Source organism: Bombus affinis, chromosome 3 (genome assembly GCF_024516045.1).
Source record: "Bombus affinis isolate iyBomAffi1 chromosome 3, iyBomAffi1.2, whole genome shotgun sequence".
In the NCBI taxonomy this organism is placed as follows: domain Eukaryota; kingdom Metazoa; phylum Arthropoda; class Insecta; order Hymenoptera; family Apidae; genus Bombus; species Bombus affinis.
This window is the reverse complement of record NC_066346.1, coordinates 7,765,716-7,790,953: the sequence shown is the minus strand read 5'-3', so window position 1 is coordinate 7,790,953 and position 25,238 is coordinate 7,765,716. Positions and strand designations below refer to the sequence as shown.

Genomic DNA, 25,238 nt, shown 5'->3' with positions numbered 1-25,238 from the left:
ATTTAAGAGATTCATTATATAATTTATTAGCTATTCCATATAAGATAATAAGATTCATATATATATTTGCGATTTATCTGTGCAAATTAATTATTTGTGTAAATTCTGCTGTCTGTGAAAATTAATTATCTCTTGAATTAATATCTGTGCTACCTGTATTAGTATGAAATACTAATGTAGAGACAGAAGCATTAACTTAAAAACTTTATTATAACGGTTTACGCATTATTCATGAGTAGAATATTCTAATAGTTCAAGTAATTTGCAAAAAATTCGTTTTTAAGGGTCACTGTAACAGATGTCAACGACAATTCACCAAAAATGGACATACCTACAACATGCGTTACCATATCAGAATTTCACGACGTGAAAGATTTAATTTTTACCATTAAAGTAAAGGATGCAGATGATCCAACAACCCCCAATGGTCGTATGAAGATTAGAATTCTTTCTGGAAATGAATTAGGTTTGTATAAAGAATTTACGTTTCGTTATTCTATGAAATGACTATGAAAAATATCTAACGTAACATCTTATAGATATCATCTATGTAAGGAGACCAACTAATAACGTAAATGTTGACTCTTTCGATTAGGTTTATTCATCCTGGAACAAGCAGATTATTGGACGGCAAATATAAAAGCGGCACATTCGCTTCGAGGAAAATTCGGGAATTATTCGTTACATCTGGAAGCCCGAGATCTTGGTAGTCCTTCCAATAAAGACATTTCTGTTTTAAATATTTGTGTGACGGATTACAACGACAATCCGCCAGTCTTTATTAGTCCACAGCATAATACAACTATTCGAGTAGCAGAGGTAAATTTGCACTTGTATTAATGTGAATTTTTATGCTTCTTTCTTATACTGTCGTGTCTGGATGTTTCGTTCATTTGACTATCCACTAGGAAAGATGAGCTAATTTGTCACTTCGACTGTCAATCTTTTGATATAAGTATTACTTTATTTAAGGCATTTTTACCAACTTACTTGAAAAAGTAAAACGATTTTTTAAATGCAATATCGCATTATCCATACAAGGAATTTCCAATGCTGTACTATACGTTGTTCGTACTGTTCTGACGAATATAATTTATAGAATGTGACAGTCGGGACATCGATCATACAAATTGAAGCCAAAGATGCCGATACTGGTCCAAATGGCGACGTTCATTATCGTTTGAAGCAAGACTTGGCTGGTCATTGGAGAACATTTCACATCGACGATACCACTGGCATTATCTCACTAAAACTCCCGTTAGACAGAGAAACGCAAAAATTGTACGAGGTAATTCAAATTACATTCTTTATAAAAAAAAAGTACAAAATAATACACGAGAGAAGACACGGTATATGTACAAGTCTACGTATATTCTCTACTTTTACACGTTGATAAATTTGCACCGTATAATCATATATTCAATCTTATAGATATCAAAAGTAGATGTGTTACAAACTGTCTTTTTCCCAACATCACCTGGAGATATCGATTTCAATTTTTATTTTTATTTTAATATGGATAGAGAATTATGGAATGCGAATAAAACACAAACTTAAATGACTTTATTTCTAAATGACAAATCTTTGTATTGCTCTAATAACTCTAATAACCGTTCTTCCAAACCATTTAATTTAAAAATTATTGAGTATAAGATAATAATAGTTGTTAATTCTCACTCATAGATCAGAGTAGAAGCGTACGATCTAGGAACTCCAACTCCTCTCAGCACGGATCTAGATCTGGTTATTTACGTGCGAAACATCAATGATTACGAGCCTCAATTTTTGGTAGACATATTCAAGATTGACTTCACGGAAGAGCAACCTCCTGGCTCTGAAACTGTACAATTACCAGAAACTGTCGATAGGGACGAAGTTGATGATCTTGACGATCCTCCTACTCAAGTGTGTTATTTTATAATCAGCGGCAATGATGATGGACTCTTTATCCTCGATATCTTTAGACACGAATTGACCGTAAGTCACGAACAAATAACAAAGTTTGATATATACCTGCAACAACTGCTTATCGTTAATTAATCAATGATTTTCTTTCATATTCTATAAATTCTTGTCATCCTTTTATAAAGTTATCTATTCTTCTTTTATAGAGCTTCTTTTCATGAGTTCAATTGCTTTCAGTTCAGCTCACACAAAAACTACATTATTTACCGGATAATCTGTGTGAATAATGAAAATTTACGAGAGATTTTCTAGATACGCAACTTCTAAAACGTACATTTAATCGTTTCAGACTGCGAAAACGTTAGACAGAGAACAGCAAGAGGAACATTTGTTAATTGTGAAAGCGACAGAAGATTGCAATACTGTCCCAGCGAACGGAACGCTTTCCGACGAAGCGGACGATACTACATTGAAAGTTGTTATAAATGTAATGGACATAAACGATAATCCGCCCAAGTTTGTTAGTAAGATATTCACAGGTGGAGTTACTACAGAAGCTGATTTTGGCACGCAATTTATGCAAGTCAAGGTAAAATCTATTCATCAGATAGTATATTACAATAATGGTATAAATGGTACAAATAATTTTTAAGAAAAATACATAATATGGAAGGAAATTAATAACGTAACAAATAACATAACAGTATACCGAATAAAATCATGTAGTAAGAATGCATGTGAACTATCGTCATTGTTGAAGTAAACGTTAAAAAATTGTTTCGAATGTCATCTGACAGAAAAAGAAGTACATAAAATGTATGGATAATTTATTCTTACCTATTTTAAACAATAGAAATTACGGTTTTTGTTTCAGGCGATTGACTTGGATGCAGGTGATAATGCTATAGTTAATTATTACCAAGTTGGTAAAATTCACATGACTTTGACAGAAGGTTTGGATGATATTGAGCTGCAACCTTTTCTGGTTAATAAACTCACCGGGGTAGTGAGTTTAAATTTCGACCCTCAGAGAGGGATGAAAGGATATTTTGATTTTATGGTAAATCAAATTGATTTTAAAAGAAATCATGTCTCGTAATCTCACAGTGTAGTTTTGTGCATAGTATGCTAATAAAATATAATCGTAGTCACGAGGTCATGATTGTTATTACTAATACTACACCTTATATAAGGCGTATCAAATAATATTACTATTAGTCAAATTTTATTAATGTATTTAAACAGGTGTTAACCAATGATACACATGGTTTAGAAGATACTGCAAGAGTATTTATTTATTTACTAAGAGAAGATCAGAGAGTTCGTTTCGTGTTGCGGCAACATCCACCGGAAGTCCGGAACAGAATAGAGACGTTTAGAGAGTCAGTGTGGAAAGTTTTTAAAATTATAAACACTAAAACTTTGATTGAATTTATATCACTACTTACGTATTAATAATTTTACAACTTTATCGACATTTACAACGATTTGCGAAATAATAAAACGCGAAAGTATAAAAAGTTTTGAAATTTCATTAGTATGAAACACAATTATCGTAATTACATTGTTAAAGTTTAACATAAATAAAGTTGCTGCGAACATACACTTTGCAGAAGTTACAAAAGTATCTAATGTATTAATTCTAATAGGTTACTTTTTGTAATTATATATTTTCAATTATTAACATCATAGAACATAATTTCCATATAGAACAAAATTTTACAATTCCGTAACGTAAATTTTTAGGACACTGGGCAATGTGACTGGAGCGATAGTTAACATTGATGAGTACAAAATCCACGAGAATCACGACGGTTCTGTCGATCGAACAAAGACCGATTTGTACATGCACCTTGTAAATCGTCGAGACAATTCCATTCTTGAAGTGTCGGAAGTCCTGGAATTAGTCGACAGAAATATAGAGAAACTCGATGGTCTGTTTAAGGAATTCAATGTTCTCGACACGCAACCGGCTCAATATCAACCGATTGTTCAGTACGAGCAAGCAGGAACCACGTTTTGGCTTTTGACTTTGACCTTGTTCCTAGGAGCTCTGCTAATTCTGTGCATAGCCTTGTGCATTTCGCAAAGAGCCTCGTTCCGCAGGCAATTGAAAGCCGCAAATGCATCACCGTTTGGTAAATATCACAATTCTGTGCATAATACCTTGTTTTTCATTAATAAGACATTATCAATTTAAGGCATTAATGGAAAATTTCAAAAAATTAATTGGTTTTATCGTAGAATGTTATCATATGAGCGTAAGAAATAATAGAACTTGTGACTAATTACACAGTTACATAATCAATTCAATAAATAATTCTCCTAAAACTAGGAAGTTTCAAAAACAAATTTTACAATATATATCTGTCTTTTATGTAGTCCTTTTGTATGTATACGTATGGCTATATAGGTATATTTAATATTTGCATATGTAATATTTACTGATAGATTGTAACTAAACTATATATTATATCCTTTTGTTATTCGATAACAGACACATTTGAATATCCATTGAACAACAGTCAACATGTATATATAATTATGCATATAAGAAAAATTATAGTTTTATACATGAAATATTGTCTGAAATACATATTACATGCTGATTTTAAATTATTCAATTTACAATTCCTGACGATTATACAAAACCTTGTGTGCTTAAATTATTGCCAACCATCGCTGTTTATTAATTAATATAATTTTCAAAACTTAATTTGTTCACATTTGTTTAAGGAACATCAGATGCAGAATTTATAAGAGGACCTGGTCGTGTACCGAATACAAACAAGCATAGTGTAGAAGGTTCTAATCCTATATGGATGCACGCTTACGAGAATGAGTGGTTTAAAAGTGACGAATCACTTAGTCACACGTCTGAGAGGGATTCTCTCGATGAAAATGCTTTGAACAACGAAGAAATAATGAACGAAGCTAATGAAAACCAAAGAACCGATGATAAACCGTACTATATCGAGCCAAGAGCGTCTTCCATTTCAAGGTAAATACTACTTATTTCTAATTGGTATGATATTTAAGTATATCTATATATATATAATATACTAACACGTTTAATTAATTAATTAGAATAATAGTAGGATTAAATGATTATCAATAGACATAATAAAGTAACAGTAGTATTTATGCGAAACAAATAAAATGAATAATTAATAAAATACATATAGTAAGCATTAAAATTAGAAATAATAAATTTTATTTGCAGCGCGGGAAGTGTGGCAAATATACCAAATGACTTTCATCGAAGTTCTCCAATATATCGAACGCAAAACAATATCGTTAATCCTCTTGGTAAAAAGATAGAAACGACGGAACTGTAATTGAACAACGACGATAATACGATACAGAAAAATTCTTATTTGCGCGGTAGTATTTATAACTTCGTAAGAAGTGCAAATTTAGAATAATTCTTGTAAATAGTCACACTTCGTATAAGCGTTAGTATATATTTAATATTTATTTCATAGTATTTTTAAAAATTGACAGTGACAAATATTTTGTATTATCGAATTCATATTTTCATTATTCGTATTTTGTCTTGTATCCGTATTAATAGTAAATTACTATTATAGATATAAGCGATTATAGTTTGGAAGAATCTCACTTCCAAGTTCATGAGAAACTCTGGTTAATAAGAAAAACAAATTTAACCATGATCTCCGCACGTCAGTATGTTACATACACTTGTACCATTGTACACATTATATTTCTGTTTGATAAATAAATAATTGATTCAATAATATATTAATATTCCTTACTTCGTCGACTGATGTCAACTGTTATTAATAATTTGGTTTATTTAACTTTTATTATATTTCTCTATATTCCTGTAAAATATCTATTGTTGAAAATGCCAATAATGAAATTTATGTATTCATAGATTTCCAGCTAGTAAAACTTTAAATTAACTTTTAGATCGATATAATTGGACTCTGCTACATTCACATTATCAAAGTGAAATATATATACATGCATAATATGTACATTGTACGTAAATTCGTAATACATGAATTCTACTATTACACAATTTCCCATTATTATGCTATTCAGGAAAGCATGCAAATCTTTTCTTTTCAAAATAAAGTTACGTATGCTACAATACTAACAACAGTGGTGGAGAAATGACATACTTCTTATATAATTGACTATTCCTTTTAATCTGCAAAATACATCACTTTAATAATCGTATTACTGAAACATTCACGAAACATTAATCCAGCCATTCTAATGTTAGTATCATTAATCACTGGTCCATGCTCTTTACATATTAAGTTACTCTATGAATATTCAATGCAGCTTTTGTGAAACTTAAAACAATTGGATTAGTTATGATACAAATTCTACAAATGCGAATAAAACAGTTACTAGGAAGATGTCAAAGGATTATAAAAAACGACTAAGGGATATGTATCACTAATTAATTATCGACAAATAATTTTTTATTTACACTGAATATACCTAGGCGCTAGGAAGATTACATTATTCATCAAAAGATCTAAAATGAATACCTAATATAAATAGCTAATACCTAATACCTCATACCTAATATAAATATTATTTATACTACTTCTAAATACTTCACGTCTCAAATGTACCTAATTATCTACTTTCAAAAGCCCTGATATTCACATAGGTATATTATACGTTGCTACGTACTGATATTTACAAGAGAAGGATGCTGTTTTGTTTCAGTGAAATTAAATTATTGTTGCAAATTATTACGAAATATATTTTCCAGCTGTACTCAATCTCTATATTCTTTAATCTTTATTCTTACGCTTTTCATTTATTGTATCGCATTTAACACGCTATGTTGCATTCTTTCAATCGTTGCATTCGTGTAAAACAAATTAAACACATTGTCGGCCAGTCACGAGTATACGAGATTTTCATGCACAAACGTTTTCGACGAGTCACAAGTATACTCACACTTGCACGCTGTATATGTATCAACGTATGCATTTATTAAAATACAAGATTGTGTGCTACACATCACTCCACTTCAAAAACGCGTTAAAGGTGAGATTTTCGTCTCTTACGTTGTAAATGTTATTAAATAAGTTGAAAGGCATACGATAGAATAACTTTAAAAATATCAAAAAGCAAATTTATGTGCCTCGGAATTCGTATGTTCAAGTATATAAACGAAGAAGCACTTCAATCACAGAATACATACATATATATTCGACATTTCCTTCGAACAGCTACCATGTAACGATATCAGCCGTATTTAGGCTGTCTGCCTAGTAATAGGTAAAAACCGCTATCTCACGTTGAACCACTATAAATTAGAACGAGAAACCGGGCATGCAAAACAAAACCAAACCCTCGGAACAGTATCGCCCGTGTACACCCTTAACTGGGTCGCATAATATTAAAGTACGATGGCACTTGCGTGAAGTCTGAGCTGCGATCAAGACGATGATCCTTTCAAATTTATACGTTAAATTCTATTTCGTTTGAGGTCGACCAAGAAATTTTCTATAAAATTGTTTTATGAGATCGTTATTTGCGACAAGACTACATCTATAAGGGGTAACTCGTACAGATAGTATCGCAACACGAAATACCAGTAAAAGAAGAATTCATTGTTTAAATGCAAATTAGCTGTACCTACTGCTGACCTCAATGGGTCAGTCACACTCCTTGGTCCCTTTCACCCTTAAGATATTCTATCGTCGTGGTTTAATGCGAGGACTCTGATACTTGACATTTACTTTAACCGTACACGCCATTGTACGATTAACCACAGAAGAATCCGATTAATGTTCGCCGAAAAATTCTGGCGAGACGTGTCTTTGATTGATACATATTTAACTGTAAAATCTAAAACAAGGGCTTTCAACGTTTGACTCGAGAAGTTGTTGTTCGAAGCTGTTCTTCGTTATAGAATCGTGTGTGTATTATTTGTATCATTAAATGTAATGAAATGCTGAACAAGTAAGTTTTGTTCACAGCAATGAAAATAAAATGAAAATAAAATTCGTGATTTTGTTTAATAACTATATAAAACATAGGAAGACGAATTCTATGATATATACTTCTTAATGTGTATTTTACTTGTCTTGAAAGTTTCATTACGAGAATAATGCAAGAAATTAACAAGTATTCAAGAGTATGGAATAAAAGTAATTTGTAAAATTAACATTCTCAAAATAAAGTCAATTTATAATCACATCGATCGATACCAAAGAACAGAAACTTCAAAGCCAAAACTAAATCGAACATTTACTTTGTTTCTTAGAAACGGTTACACATCCTTTTTGGATACAAATGAACTATACCGTACATAAATAAATAAACTGTTCCTAAAATACCAAATGTATATCATCCTTGTAATACAATTTCTATTACATAAAATAAAGCATAAAAATCGTAATATAAATTCTAAAGAAGACAGAGATGAAATTATATCGGAGTATAGAATTAATTTACGTTATCGCATTAATTATAATTTGTAATTATTTTATCATTTTTCATTTAATTCTATAATATATGTAAACTATATCAGACATACTGTATGTAAAATACATCTAATAAGCTTGCGTTTCGTTCGCACCATAAATGTCAACTTCTATAAATAAAGGTTTCCATACAGGTCTACGTTTTACGAGACGGAAAATGAGCGAGCCAGAAGTCGTACGCACAGTCGGTTGTAGGTTGAGAGGTAAGGTAGCCGAGGAAACGGCTACCTACTCCCTTATCCTATTCCTCGAACGTCAGCTTCGCGTGCAACCTTATGCTAATCTTCGTTGACTATATAAGCGACTGGTCAGTGTTCGCGACGTTCCCTTGTTCCCCTCCTTTTCAGCCCTTCACTAGCTTAGACTTCTTGCGGAACAACCCACTGGCGGTGTTTCCATTAAAGTCAGTGGCGTAGCAATTGTTAATTGATTGAAGTGGAAGTTAAACGAGATTGCATAAATAAAACAAATGATAATTTCTAAATAAATACATTTATAGCGGATAATGCTACTTCTCTTACGCTTATAGATCCTTTTATTCGCAATCTTTGATAATGATCAATGTACGAAGCAATTTATAATTACTCACCGGTGATACTCAACACGACAACTAATTTTTCTTCACCATAAGTTAAGGAACAAATTAAAATTGACTTTTATAACTCACGTGCGTGTTATAAAATTAAAATGTCATTAGAATGTCAATTTCCCCATAAACACTCTCCCATATTAGCTTATATTCATGGTGCTCGCAATTTTTCATGCCACGTATTCCAGTAAGTGACTAATAATCGTCGTTTCCTAGGGTTATATCGTTGCTAGTGCCGATCCTGTTTTACGCTACTACTACATACGTGATGGTGCATTTATTCTACGCGCAATTTGCATGCATTGGCCCTTTCTATGTACGTAGCACAACCTCGACATAACGACAATACTTCTTCAAATGTCCTTATTCCACTGACTCGGCTAAGTGCACTTTTTTCTCCTATTTCCAAAGAACGATAGGATACAGGTACATATGTAGTATCTCACTGCAGTAAATATGTAGCCTATCAGAAATTAATAAACATTGATTAATTCTTTTTGATTTATCAGTCGAGTTATGTGTCATAAATGATTTAGAATATATACAGTTTTATGTGCATGAATATATACATATCCATGAATAAAAATCTCTTCTAAAACAATTTTTTTTTATTAAATAGATGTCCTTAGAGAAGTATATTACTACGTTATAAACTTGGTTTGTGTGCAATAATATTGCGGTAATTTTAATAACAAGTTTTCATACTTGCAGTTATAAAAGAAATAATTGCAAAAGTCGTAATGAAAATAGAAGGATATAATGCTATAATATGTAATATAATATATTGTTATACTTATCCATGTATTTTTCTTATTTCTATTCGTAGAATACTATGAGCACTATATTGCAGATAAAAACCTGCACATCTCTAAACGCTATTGTGGTAGAGTACCAAGTACCATGTTACGTCCAATACTTTGAACTTAATCATTTTTCGACGTATATTGTGATGTGTGTAGACGATATAGATATAAATGTAACATGATAAGTATATAAAATTCAATGTTTTCTGTGTATGTATGTACGTATGTGCATTTATTTCTATTGGTATTCGAACATCATTTAAAATAGAGCAACTTTTTTAAAGTAGGACAGACGGCTTGATGTTTGTGGAAAGTTAGAAGAATTAGTTTACTGGATGGTGTGCAGATTTTATGAAAAAATTGCAACAGGTCGGAATCGCGAAAAGAAAAGTAAAGATTACTTTTTGCAACTCTTTTATCGAAAATGTAAACAACAGATTTTGGATATTTATGTCATGTATAAAACGAGAATTAATTGGTACAGAAACAAACAGGCATCGAAAAAGTGTACGAATTTTTACATTTCTTATAGTTATAGGCTGAAGGTAACGAGAAGCTGCAATTTTCGCCATTTCTAACCGTGTGTAGCTCGTAGCAACGTTATCCGATTTCGGAGAAATTTTCACCATGTACATATACATATAGCTGCCATAAATCTTCAAAATGTATTGTTTAAATCTTCGCGGAATATTTAATTCTTCCTCGGAATTACGACCAGTTGCAATTTTTTCAAAATTCTCATCCAGTCGATTAATAATCTTCTAACTTCCTAAATAAACTCAAGTCATTTGGCTCAACTTTAAAAATGTTATCCTGTTTTAAAGAATGTCCAAATATTAATAGAAGTAACTGAACGTATGTATATGGTACAGAATCAGAACATTATTCATCTTTCAAACAGACTATAGGACACATTTAATACCTCGTTCCTATTAAAATATTGGCGAGTTTTAATCGAAATGCACCTGTTAGCCTTTCGTTTTATGATCTCAACTAAGTATAAAAAAAAGTATTGTAATGTTCAGGCACTACGTCTAAGGTATAATTAAACGATATCGCAGCTGGCATCAGCATTATTTACGATGAAACTCCGACGCTTTTAATCACAGAGAGCTTATCTCCTCTGGAATAGATGATTAGAGCGAAGAAATCGAACTTAAGATGTCTATCGTCGAAATTTGTTCCCTGTGGCAAACAAATCACGCGACCCCCGCGTTAAAGAACCCTCCTTATTAGGGACTGCGTAGCTACTAATACCCCGACTTCTCAAGCCCTGACTCATCGACGTTACGCTGCCTTTCGGTATTACATCGATAACGTGCAATTTTTTCACAAAAACCTTTGAAATGTAGACCGAATACTCGCAATCCAATTACTATCAATCTATCCATTTACTATCACTGTGGGAATTATCGCAGATTAGTAGAAATTTTGTAAAAAATTTCACTCAAATTTTATAGAAATTAATATAAGATAAGGGCCTTTTTATTTCGCGTTGGGTAGATTACAATTTATAACATAATTTATATCGCATCGAAGGATTGTCTTTGGGCGTAACGCCACGTTATATTTTTTCTAAAAAGATGAGATTAAGAGAAAGGATGGAAGGACATAGGATAAAGCATTGTATTTGTCTCTGCCAATTCGTAACATTGAAAATACTCGAAGATTTTCCTCATACTAATGGTTAAGGAAATTCGTTTATCAACTCGTGTCATGTTCGTAACAGGAGTGTGATATATATATATGTATATTACAAAAATATCTATAGCTGTAATTAGACAAAATGGCGAAAATAGTTCAAGGTGAATATGATCAAGGTTTTCATGATAATTGCAAGACGTCGTTTATGGAAATGAAGCCAATTATGAGCAAGGTCACTGATTAATTTAGGAATGAAAGAATTAATTATTTCAGAGTATATGAACAAATTTTTACATTTTCTAGGTAGTTTACTGAGCATATGCAACCATAACTATTTAAAATGCAGTGAGAAAACTCCCACAGTCGCATTATCGCAATCGTTTCAAGGCTATTAAAACTATTACGAACTAACCATACACGTTGTATCAGATCGTATTTTTACCTTTTGCCGCAGAATCCGCAATGAGCATTTGCATAAATTTTACTTTTACCTGCATCGTTAACGATATACCGTTTTACTTTCAGCTTGAGTCCTTAGATTGATGCAAAATTACTGTAAAAAAATATCGATTAAAATGAGGATTAAACAATCTCTTATCAACAAAGATACGATTCTTCGTCTTCAATAATTCCATAAATGAAATTTCACCGATGAGTTACAATGGCAAGAACGTGCAAACGTTTCCGGACACGTAAATTTCTCGCGTTACATTTAAATAATAATAATTTACACGCAAAAGAAGTATCCAAAAGAGTTTAAACGAACGTTGCATTGCAGAGGGACGTTTATCTTATATTTTATAGACCCGTGGTTATACGACATTGATCAAAATTCTTTAAAATATCGCTTTTAAGAGATAATATGAAAAATACGTGTATATCTGATGGGAAACTTTCGCACACCACTGAATCTTCACGAAATAAGAGAAAATAGCGGGAAAACGAGAAGGCCAATAGAAAAGTCTGAAGTAAAAATGGGTTGTGAGAGAAAAAGGTGGATGCACCTTCGGCAACCTGTGGAGAGGGGATGGCCGGTGTTTCGCGACGTACACGTGACATGGACGTACAGGGTTCGCGTTGGGGGGTTGAACGAAACAACCCCTTCACATGCGCGGCGTTCGCGGCCACGTGAAGTGGTGCGTCCTTCCACAACTCTCGAAAATGTCGACCCTCGACCACGGCTAAATCCGCGTGTAAAGTCTATTCTTTCATCGAAATCACGACCTTTCGGTCACGAAACAAAAGTCAAAGACGCAGGAGGGACGACCATTGTAAAAAGTTTACGTGACGAGTGTTGTTTATGTTACGTTAATTGCAAGTGCTTCGTTTAACAGTCTTCTCATACAGTTGCCTCTTATACAACTGTTTCGTACGACGTTTTCCATATTGTTACTTGCAAGTACGACAAGACATTGCAAGTATTGCTCGTTGTTTTAATAGTTTTATCGATTTTGTTAGCGAATCATTCAGACGTGGTTCTTCACTGTAACTGAAATCAGGGTTCTTCGAGGAAGAACGTGATTCACGTAAAGTGCACGTTATTGCGTGTATGAATTACTTTACGCGGGAAAAAGTATTCTCGAAGGATGTGTTAAATGAACGATCGATGGACAACCGCGCAAAAGCATGTATTGCTTCATGATTTTGCGGTACTGAATGACTCTGCGATCAGGTAAGTGAACATTAGCGATTACTCTGCGACATTTCGTTTATAGTATCAAATTATTCTGTGTAATATCACGTTACTCTCTGTATCTGTTAAAATCCTTATGTATGTGCATGCCGCATAATAAGACCTTAAATGGTTGCTCTAATTAGCAAAAATTTAAACTTCAATTTGTATAAATTATTTTCATGTGTGTAATAAATTAATTTCTACGAGCACTTTTACTTTTAATATTTCGACATTATATGGTAGATATAACAGAACGAAATAGCGAAAATTGGATAATTAAAATACTAAATAATCAAAATATCAACATATTAAAAATTAGAAGTATTTTTAAAATTTCACAACTGGTATATTTTCAACGGTGCATTTTCAAATTTTATTTCATTAGATGTTCATTATCCTAGTTGTTTCATACTTTTCCAGAAAGTTTGTTGTATATCGAATACATGACACAAAATTGTTTTAGTTGGCGCATTCTGTGTGCTTTAAGCCAGCGTGGCATGCCAGCACGACATTACATATCCCACTAACAAAGATATTTGATCGTTCTACATTTTGTGACGCGGAGAATGTTTGACCGTTTCATAAATGTGGTTAATAATAAATTCTCTGTCTCGCCAATATCGAATGAAGGTGTTTAGACAAATTCATTTGCGTGTCAAAGGTATTCTTAACTAAGTTATATATACTATACCGCAACATACGGTCTATAACACCTTAAGGACTTTTCTTTCTCGATTATTTAACGGTGCACAGCAAAATACTTTTTAGTGATAAATGTAGATGGTAATTAAAAAATGTTAGCTTAAATATATTCTAATTGATATAATATCCATGAACATTATTAAACGTTCAACAATTTATTATTATTGTACTTTCTATGAACGATTACGTAGCTTTTATAAGAAAGACTTACTAGAATTTATAATTTCCATTTAAAAATTGAATTTATCTTATTGTTCATATCGATAGGTGTATTTGAAATATACAAATTGTTCGCGTAATAATAAATGGAGGTTATCTAATCTTGAAAAATTCTATTTGATAATTCACGAGCATTATACAAGTGTGTGGTGGTGTACGATACAATGATGCTTTTCAAAGGCTAAGGGAAAAAGAAAATTAAATCGATCCATGCAGGGTGGACAATGACCGGGCGATACTATTAAATTCTTATGCACAATAAGCGAGCAAAAGCTTGATTTTTCTTCAAAGACGAGAATTCGTGCTGGCTTGTTAACATAAGACGAGCACCTTTTAATATTTATGAACTGTCTTGGCTACACGAAAGCGAAGCAATCAAAATTTAACAAGTCGTGAATAGTTAATAACAGCAATTCGAATTTTAATATTTCATCGAAGTTCTTTGGCTTCTGGTAATTCTATTCTATATATGTGATATTGTATACGATATAATATTTTTTCGAATTTCTCAATATCAAAGTTTAAATAATAAGATTTTCTCGCAATCAGTATGTAAAAGTATTGGTAGAAAAATGGGCTGATATTTTTTACAGATTTCCATCATACAGAATAACAAATAAAGTAAACAATTTTTATAATCTATGTCAATATTCAATGAATTATTATAAATTGGTCAGAATATTGACTAAAATACTGTATAATTAATTAGTGAATTAATAACCAATTTTTTAAATTCAACTATATGCAAAGTTACTATGATACAACTAAATAAATTTTACAATTCTATCTACTTTATCTATTCTATCTCTATTCTATATCTATTCTAGTATAACTAAACCAATTCTCTGTCATAGTGATCGAACGATAGTTTAGCCCTTGCAAAAAGTGATACTTGTACAATATTTGTTCTGCGATCTTCTGCTGATAGGAAAATTTCTTGATGGAGAATTAGTTAATGGCCTATATTCACTTCCGCTATGTTCAATATAGTACGTTCCCCATTCTACCCTAAACCAGAGCGATTTCATGGGCACGTGGCAAATTGTGCCATAGCGTAAATTACATCCTTACAATTCGTACGGGTAAGCGTCCTTACGAGTTGAGTCGTTTTAAAACTTCCAAACAATGGATAGAAGATAAGTCGAAGGCTTTCAAATTAATTGCGAAATTAAACACCTTCAAATCGATCTGGAATAGAGTAGCAGTTCATTACAAAAATGGTTCTCGTGAAAAATTGATTGCAAGTACAATTTAATTTTAGAATAACGATAGGACATTTATAGATTTATAACATTCTAAAAATACTAATCATTCCTGTAAACTGTAAGTCATTGTATTTAGTCATGCCTGTAATAGTAATTCCTGAATAATTTATAATTGCTTTTAGTATGGAAAATGTGATATACTTTGGACATTTTATTTCTGTATACATATGTAGTATACTTTATTCATCATGAACCTAGTTAATTAATTAATGATTTGCTCCTATTACTTTGCTTATTAATATTTCCTGGATTTATCATTTCTATTATTATTTAATATTGTAAATTCATTTTAAAATTTTTACTGTTACATACTATTATATATCATTATAATTTTTATTATTAATAAATTAATATAAAGCAAATAAAAGTTTAACGAATGTTTCATAAGGCATTTTAACTTCAGTGTTATAAATTGCGTGTTCTTTTATCATGCTTGTATGTCAAATAAAATCTAAGTTAGGCAATTATTATAATTATAAAAAATGCCATACTGAAAGTAAGTTAGAATATCTTAAACGTAAAAACTTTCCTAGCTTATTATAATGATCTGTATTTTTACAGATATAGTTGTTTCTCTTACGTTTCTTTTAATTGTTGGAGAAAATTGAAAAGCTTAACATAAACTAAAGAAATGATCTCTGTTACTAGACATTAAAAAAATAATATTTCTCCTTAAATTTTATTGCCCGTATATATGTACAATTATCATCTCATGTATGTATATAAGCTTTCCACACAGCAAAACACGAAAGCACCACAATATAAAACTAAAATAAAATCAAATGGCATAAACGATTATGATTTAGACATGGGAAATATTTTTAGAAATTAATGGAATCCTGATTGTGTAGGTGTCATAAAACCATGCTTTTAGTATTAGTTCACGCCTCCTTTTACTAGCAACAGGATTTACGATTGGTGTGAAGAACTGACCGCTGACTCGAACACTGTTATGTGTTAGTTCTGAATAACGAGTGGTCACGACCTCATTTCTTGATTATAAAATCAATATTTCCGATTCTATCAGAATTTTTATCGTTAATATACATTATTCGTCCGTAACAGTAATACTATCCTTAATTTTTCACCTATAGGAAACAAAAATTCTATAAATTATACTACATCGACTTGCAGTAACACATTACAATTCTACTTTTAAATCAATAAATATAAATGCACAGAACGTAAGGACACAAATTAAAAAGTATAAATTATTTGTAGACTATTGGTTAAAGGTTTACAGCATAAAACATAGATCATACTATACTCGCTATGTATAAGAAGAAATAACGTGTTTGGAAACGGTCTAAATGAATATTCTATTATCGGATGATTATTCCATTCCTTTTTCATGTCGTAAAACGTTCCGCGAGTTCAGTGAATTATTTCTCGATAATAAATCGATAAATTTCTAGTCTGTAATCGGAAATTAAACACGGTGGCATCTCATCTATCTAATGTTTATTTCACTGTCTATCAAATTTCCGGAGTCATATTAAAGTGAAATTCGCACGTATGCAATTATTACTTATATGGGCACGTAATACATCGGATTTCTACAGGCAATGTATTGGCATTCAGTCTAAACACTCAGAAATTATTTTACAGAAATTTTCTGTTTATCATACCACCATGATAATATATTGTTCATGGTATTAAATTATAATATGTCGACTCTTTTTTGCAAAATTGTATATCTATCTAAATAGTTAATTCGCGTAAGCCATTTGTAATTCTTCTAATAGCAATTCATAAAATACATTTGACTGTAAAACTCAGCTACATACATATGTTTTTGTGATGTACATAGTACGTGTAAAGGAACAATATTAAAACAGAAGACAATTTGAAGGATATACCTTTTTAAATATTTCCAACTGAATTGGAAGGATTATTTCATCTTTTTGTTAGTTAAATAATGAAATGAAAGGTATATCAGAAAAGTCATTTATTTAAAACAATATATCTTCGAATAATACGCGACAACCAATAAATATGTTAAAATAAAGATTGCAAATTTGCTCAAAAAATTGATTCAAAAATTTATTTAATTAATATAAAAATCATTCCAGTATTTACCAGTGATTTTACAACAGATCATTTATTCAAATTATCGTAAGTAAGTTGAGACTGCTGTCAGAGAAAGAAAAGGGTGCGCGCCCTATCACGCGGTACCAAGGAATGACCACCGACTACCTTAAATAATTACTCACTGGATAAATGGACTGACTGTCAGTCAGTTTGAGAGCGCTTGAACTCGCCCCTTCTAATATTTAGAAAAGAAATAGGGGCACTCGTATAACGAGATATCGATCTTTTCATTAACGCGATAAATTCACAAGTTCGATGCACATTGATTACGAAATACATTTATTATTCCTCCTAACAGTGTAATTAATCTCTTTCCATAATTTGTAATTTATACTTCAAAAATCCCCCAACATTTAGGTACTAAAATTAAGCTAAAATGTATATTCCCATTAACAGTGTTTCAAGATTGAATAAAATAAAATTGACGAACATTCGTATCAGAAACATTTTTTGTACAATACAAAAATTCCAAAATGAATACGTTCATCTGACATTCAATTTTTAAAAGATAGAATACTATTAATTCGAGACGTTTCATTCACATAAAGGATAGAATAAATATTTTCCTATTCCATTTCTTTCTTCTTTATTCATTATTGTTATACTTGAAATTGTTAGTTTGTCCAACGCGCACTCATTTTAAATATCTTGCAATTAGCATGCTATAAAAGTGCTTCTTCGAAGTATTTAAGTCGCTTGGATAAGAACACAACGTTTGTTTTGACTACGAAGTAACCATGTCCGGATATAGATTGATCATATAGGGCGCTTACTAAGGGGACAATTTATGGCAGCTTCATCGTTATTAAAGAAACATGTGTATTGAGTCGCTGGCAAAGTTCGTAGCAATTTTATCAATCGATATATTTTGCTGTGTATTTGATGAGATCACAAGAAGATTACTTATTTTGGACTTCTGTCGCAAATAACTGGATTCGAATGGGGCGTTCATAATCGCACATTAAATAAAACAATTAAATAAGAAAAGTACGGAATAGAACAATGAAAAAAAATTGTTTAAAAAGACAATATTAAAAGATCAGTAAATAATAGTAATGTTAAATGTTGGATTTTACTTGGCATACTTAAAATCATACGTTCTACTCCTTAACTTCCGGCAACCACTCATCATTTGATTACGATTTATCAGTCTTTATGAATCTTTATGAAACTTTCTTTCGTGGTAAGAATCCAAATACTTTAAAAGTTTAAAAAATCATTTCAGAACTATATCAAAAGCAAAAATTACTTCCATTGTAAAAGACAAACTTCTTAAAGAAAAAAAGATCATTAAACTACCCCTAAAGTAGCTCACAAAAGTATTCGAACACTTATAAAAATCGCTTATGAAAATATCGTGTATATGTTACGTAAAACATTTTGCGTTACGTAAAATATTTCATATTTTACTAATAGTTTTTAGTTAGTTTCGTACAACATATTGGTAAAATAACTATCGATTGCGTTAGGCGTTTGAACGTACTATTTTTATTCAGAGCAGAGATCTAGAAGAAGTAATCCGCTGTTTGCAGAATGCCCTTTGCAGGACAATGGTGCAAAGTATGGATTTATTTCGGATTCGTTTTCGCGTGGGCAAAGGGTGCGCGTCCACGCTTTGATACCTCCACGGACATGGGATTAGTTCTAGTTCCAGCGGATGCTGAAGTAGATTCTGTCATTTTTCGACTTCGCGCCACTGACCAGGATGCAGATTTCCCACTTGTTTTTGAAATAACTGGTAATTATAAGGAATATCACACGGACGAAGCAGAAATAAACGCCTTCGTTAAAAAAATCTTTTATTTGTTTAGCTACCATCACACCTGTTGTAAGGATCGACAACCTGCCGTGCACGTTGTATAACAAAGTGTGTCAAGCTAATGTAATACTAACGAAACGGCTAATGCCCGGCCGCCTTCACGATTTTGCTGTTAGGGTTAGGGACACGAAAGGAGATTCGAACTCGATGCAAGCTACTATTTCTGTTACGAACGCAACCACCCTTCGTGATAAAATATTCCCGCACATACCCTCCCTGATAATGGTACCCGAGGTAATTATTTGTTGTATTAATAACAACGATTAGTACTAGCATTCAACACGTTAATAACTACAACACCTTCCCTATAAGAATCGAATACATATATAATATATACCGATAATATCGCACGATACATTGCTTCGTTCCTTATCGTATGAATTCTATTAGGTATATAACGTTTTATGTATCACATTGTTTGAAACTAAAAAAAATATTAAGTGTAAGACCTCTCCTATACTTCAAAATTATTGCGACGAATATGTGTTATTCTCATTGTTTAATATCCTTTTCATAAACAGTAATATTTCATTATCAGCAGTGTTTTGCTATCTAATACTATTAGCAAAATAATAAGTATTAATCTTTTACACGTTAGAAAAGCTTGAAACTAATAAGTGTAATCTGAATATGCATGCGTGTAATGTTCGATATGCTGTTGCTCTCGTGTCAAATCATATTCCTATTCCCGTTTCCTGCTTTTATGTTAATTGCCTATTATTATGCGAGAAATCTTCTAATCTGCCAAGCAAATCACAAATGTTATAATTTAGTAATTCTAAATATAGTTTTTTTCTTTCATGCGTTAACGCCATATCGAAGATTATACCTATTCGTCCATCGTAAGGCATTCTAAGTTATAATAAAAGATATTGAAATGACGTACAAAGTAATGTTTATAGATTACATTAACATTAATCTGTCGAAAGACAGTCTCTACATTATCGTAAAATAAATTGCACAAAATCATTAATTACAATATTAATCTTATGAAATTATTTGCTTAGGATACTAAACCAGGTAAAGAATTAGATTATCTTTTAGTAAGAGCTAATTCTTGGAGTGGAAAACCCGTTTATATCGAACTGTGGGTAAGTCACAGAAATGAACAGTAATTTTTAAAACGTTAAGTAATACTTAAAAATATACTATTGCTACTCGTATATCTTCCAAACAATAATTTATTATTTTTACAGCAACCAAAAGAACTTTTCACTATAAGACAGCGGCAGACACCCACGCAAACACGAGGAATAATTACACTAACCGGAGAATTAGATTTCGAAACGCAATCCATGTACACTCTTACCATGTATGCTACGGTATGCGATGTTTGAATAAATACTGTTAACTACTTTCTGGTAGAACATTTAAATAACACAGTTTATTTATTAGGATCCCTATACGGAGCAGGGAAAAGATACTAGAAATATTGCAGGCTTAAGCGTTGTTGTGATAGTTCAAGATGTTCAAGATGTTCCTCCAATTTTTACGCTAGCCCCTCCCCTCACAAGGATTAACAATTCTGTACAACCTGTAAGTTGTTCCCTTTCTTAACATGATATTTATGTGTCTAATGAAATATATAAATTTTATAAAATTAGATAAGTAGGAATGAGTTTGTCTATTTTTATTTGTTAGAACAACTGAAAATTAGATTCACAAGAGAAAGCAAAGAGAATTTCCATTTTTGATGATTTTACGATATATGTACGTTACATTAATAATAATTAGGAGTACAGAATTATCGAACGACTATAAGGCAATAATATTCACATGATGTAAAGTTAGGCAAACTAATAATTTAGTAAACTATTTATTTATATATATTACATTTAATTAAACTATTCACGAAATTATTAAATTAAAGTTTAATATACTGATTAGAAACAGAGAAACACCCTCATTCTTCCTATTTTTATTATTTCTGACTAGTATAATTTTATATTACATCAGAAGTAATATATCTTCAGCGTAAAATTAGCAAACAGGGGTCACAGTATCGAATAAGATGACTGGATATTTTTTGTTCCGACAATAATAGAAATGGATCGTTCTTATTTTGTTCCAATTCCAATTTTATATTCTAAAATGATTAATTGGAGAAAAATATCGCTAATAAATTTTGAGCAATCAAATGTAGACCAGAAAAGCTATTTATGACACGATGTTTCATATATGTAAAACAAATGTATACGTTGATTTCAGGGCGATATAATACTACGAGTGCACGCAGAAGACGGAGATAAAGGTGTACCGCGTGAAATCGTGTACGGTCTCGTATCTGAAGGCAACCCCTTTACCCCATTTTTTAACATCTCCGAAACAAATGGTAAGAAAATATATCGTGATTTTAAAAAATGTATTTGAAGAATTAAACAATGTTACTATTTTATATTCTTTCTCTTTCTGCTTTTTTATTCTTTCCTTTTTTTTTTTTTTTTTGCTATAAGGACGCCCAGATAATATTTTTATACAAAGAATCTTTAACATGTAGTTCGCTTCTGAAATACAAATTATTTACTTACCTATGACAGTCAATGGAAAGTATTGAATTATTCGTAAAAATATTATACACCACTGAATAGATCAAATTTTCTATATAGAAATAAGCTGATTATTTAGAATAGGGCACATCTAATCGATATCGATGAACTTGAAATATATCGTCAAAGTCAGTGTACTGAATGATCTTTTTCTATAGATATAATTGCTTAATTTTCGAGTTGTCAAAACCCAATTAACGATTAAACTTGAAAACAACTTGTTGTCAAGTTGAAGAAGAAGAAAACTTGTTAAGAAGAAAACAACTTGTTATTTCCAGAAGATAGATTTGAAGAAATATCGTTATACGAGTTTGGAAAAATATTTCTAGAAGTTATTATTAAAATTGTTAAGATCATAAATTACATAAATTATATAACCATGGCTATCATTCTATCTTGTCAAGAAGTTCTATTACATCGACAATCCACAATCGCGTAAAGTTTTACAATCGGTACTTATGTTGGTCCATAAATTCAACAGAGCGTGGTGAAAATTTGATTACCACGAATATGACCGGCAAACACAATAATTTACAGAGGATGTAATTACATTTCCTAGCGTTCCCATCAGTAAGCGAATTATTCACAGGTTCACCGACATACACACCGTCGAATGACCTGATTTCTCAGGAATAATCCACTCGATGAGTAGGGTTTCAAATTAATTTACCACTACCTCGAACTCCACTTCCCGACATTAAAGCGTGAAGGAATGATTCATACTCTTAGAGGTACAGCTGGCACGGAAAAACAGATTACGTATGCAGTTCTAGCACAGTGAAAAATGAATGAAACCGTGCAGAGTGCACTGGAAGAAATTCTATTACGAGAAGAATACACCGTTGATCAATAAGAGCCAACAGTTTCTCGATTTTCCCATAAAAAGAATCTTTTTCATTTCCATCAACTTCTCGATCGTTAATGATGGAAATGGCACTGTTAGAAGCAAACATTGTAACCAAGGTAAATGTCCTTAAAAAATTTGATTGTCTATTTTATGCGATTCTTGGATATTAATGCGATGTCTGATTTTAAGCAGTTCTTCGCCTCTGTTGTTCCAATTTTTCTGTATTTGTGTAGTAAACGGTCGGTCGTCAGTGATGCGTCTTCTCAGAAAGTGGCATGAAATGGATGTGTTTTATCGAAGATCTAATCGCGTGTAATTTTGGCGTGGTCATTTTTCAATCAGACAATTATGGACTTTTCTTTTCTCTTCGCGGTGCTGACATGTGATTCGCTCAATTGCCCAATCGGTCAACTCCACGTGAAAGTAGAGAAAATTGATGAAATAATATATATATATACGATAAGCATCGAACAAACGCATTAGCACCAATATTTAAAAAATTTCAAAAAGGACTCAGCTACTGCGGCTTATAAGTCAGCTCGTGTAGTGTTTGTTAGAAAGAAAATGTAGTTTTTACCCGTTCATTGATCAAATCTACGGTTTATGCAGCACGTTTTCCAAAATTAATGCGTTCCACTATAGATCCTTGGAAAAGGGAAGGCTAAGGGCCGTGAAACAACGAAGCAACTTTATACGCTTGTTTCCACATGATTACAAGCTCGCACGAACGTGTTATCTAACGTCTGAGATCGGTGATACCGATTCTTTTCGCGGAACCAAAAACTAGTCAGGCGAGGAAGTGGCCAGAACTCGGTAGAAGTGGTCAGAGGAAAGTCTTGACGGTCTACAACGCGGTATCGATCGTACTTAGGGGTCAGTCTCTGCTTTTCAGGCTGCGATGCTTATCATTTCGTGACACGAAGCATGCGACCTCTTCGTACTCGTGTATGTATCGTATGTGTGTGTGCGCGCGCGCGTGTGTGTATAGACGTAACTACGAGAGAAAACCAGCGAAAAAGAAACAGACAGGGCCAGAAGGAATATAAAAGATAAAAGTGTATTGTGTTCTGTAAGTATAAATGAGCGACCGTATCTTTACGCGCTACCGGAATAAATAGACTTGATAAGGAGAATTTTAGCTATTTAATTACAGTTGCGAAATACGTATCTGTTTGTTACGATCTCGGTATATGTTAAATTCGTAAATTTATTATAGATATCAGATGATATCTTGAACATGAAATTTGCAAATATATAAAGTTAAGAGGACTACTTAAAAATTTGGAATACGGTGAATGTACATGTAGATAATGTCGGAGAAGGTATGGCTCACGATGTATAAATTATTATCGTCTCTCATTGTACTTGTATATTCGTATTTATACAAGTATTTTTTTGCTGAATTATATTAGCTATTTTAAGTTATATCAATTTATAGGAGCTATAGCTTTATCGAAGTTTACTTTCAAGCAGGTAACATTATTTTAAACGCTTCTATATTTCCTATATTTATTTGTATCGTTTTAATAGAATGGTAAATACTTGTATCATTGAATTAATAATTACGCAATGTATCTCAACCATAATTATATAATCGTTGATGCTTTGGAAGAAAAATTAAGTGAATAACTGTGTAAATGAGAATAAGAGTTATATACGAAATAAGAAGGTAGTACAATGCAATGTATGTTAATAAGGGCAGTTCATTCGCTAAACTCCATTTCGTGATGTGTTATGGAAAATTTCCATCACTGGACATGCGTGCTCTGTATGTCATACATAAGTAACAGGGATCATTGACCGAAATGTTTTATTCATAATTCCCAATAAAAGTAATTCGATCGTGACATAGCTTATTACTTGAACGTTTACGCATAATACATGCAAATAAAGACCTAAACATAATAGAAGTCAGGTATTAAGTCTTTAACGATCTTTTCGAGAATGTATTAATTTATATAAAAGGATGTATAATTTGTGCAATGATTCGTCTCATAAACGTATTTCATTTCAGTTATTTACATTTTATGGATCATATGTAATGAATAACATTCACTTGATAACTCATTAATTAAATCTTCTGTTCATATAAATCGTCCACAACATGAATAATGTTACGGTTATCATCTATAGTAATTAATTAGTAGATATTCTAATTTTCTTTATCCAAAAAGCAAACATCGTTTAAATTTTCATATCTGAACATTTTCATAGAGTGAAACATAATCTACTTATATCAAAGCTTTTTAGAGGTTTACACTAATTTATAAATCTTTGATTGATAGGTGAAATTACTCTTGCCAAACCATTGGAGGAGCTTACCCAAATTACGCACGTTGGAGCACCCGTTGTACTTACGGTGGTTGCTGAAGAAATAAGAAGAAGCAGAGAAGAACCTCCTGCCCAAGCCACAGTCGTTGACGTTGGCTTTCTTCTTGGGGAGCCGGGAAATAGTCCACCATACTTCGAGAGCGATAAGTTGGTACCTGAGTCGTGAATAATTTCCACTTTAATAACTATGAAATTTACAAATTGTTAAGGACTAAATAAATTACACATAAATTTTATTCTATGTCTTTTTACTAACGATTGATAAAAACATATGATCGTTAGAATATTAATTATTATGTATTTACAAGAGCAATGACATT

The 25,238-nt window shown here is 31.9% G+C and overlaps 2 protein-coding genes across 2 annotated transcripts in view; both read left to right on the top strand.

Moving 5' to 3' along the window:
* LOC126914141 (cadherin-23) overlaps nucleotides 1-5,665 on the top strand; it is a 32,260-nt gene extending 26,595 nt beyond the window's left edge. The window contains exons 16-25 of the mRNA XM_050717652.1: nucleotides 285-466; nucleotides 596-819; nucleotides 1,100-1,288; nucleotides 1,684-1,977; nucleotides 2,255-2,494; nucleotides 2,780-2,965; nucleotides 3,151-3,287; nucleotides 3,652-4,043; nucleotides 4,642-4,906; nucleotides 5,129-5,665. Coding sequence (XP_050573609.1) covers nucleotides 285-466; nucleotides 596-819; nucleotides 1,100-1,288; nucleotides 1,684-1,977; nucleotides 2,255-2,494; nucleotides 2,780-2,965; nucleotides 3,151-3,287; nucleotides 3,652-4,043; nucleotides 4,642-4,906; nucleotides 5,129-5,243 — 2,224 coding nt within the window. The 3' untranslated portion in view covers nucleotides 5,244-5,665. The remainder of the gene's footprint in view (nucleotides 1-284; nucleotides 467-595; nucleotides 820-1,099; nucleotides 1,289-1,683; nucleotides 1,978-2,254; nucleotides 2,495-2,779; nucleotides 2,966-3,150; nucleotides 3,288-3,651; nucleotides 4,044-4,641; nucleotides 4,907-5,128) is intronic.
* A 6,830-nt stretch (nucleotides 5,666-12,495) lies between these two features.
* LOC126914168 (titin homolog) overlaps nucleotides 12,496-25,238 on the top strand; it is a 28,793-nt gene continuing 16,050 nt past the window's right edge. Inside the window, exons 1-8 of the mRNA XM_050717766.1 lie at nucleotides 12,496-13,095; nucleotides 18,908-19,113; nucleotides 19,187-19,428; nucleotides 20,202-20,285; nucleotides 20,391-20,516; nucleotides 20,590-20,730; nucleotides 21,403-21,526; nucleotides 24,873-25,065. Of these exons, the coding sequence (XP_050573723.1) occupies nucleotides 13,019-13,095; nucleotides 18,908-19,113; nucleotides 19,187-19,428; nucleotides 20,202-20,285; nucleotides 20,391-20,516; nucleotides 20,590-20,730; nucleotides 21,403-21,526; nucleotides 24,873-25,065 (1,193 nt within the window). The 5' untranslated portion in view covers nucleotides 12,496-13,018. The remainder of the gene's footprint in view (nucleotides 13,096-18,907; nucleotides 19,114-19,186; nucleotides 19,429-20,201; nucleotides 20,286-20,390; nucleotides 20,517-20,589; nucleotides 20,731-21,402; nucleotides 21,527-24,872; nucleotides 25,066-25,238) is intronic.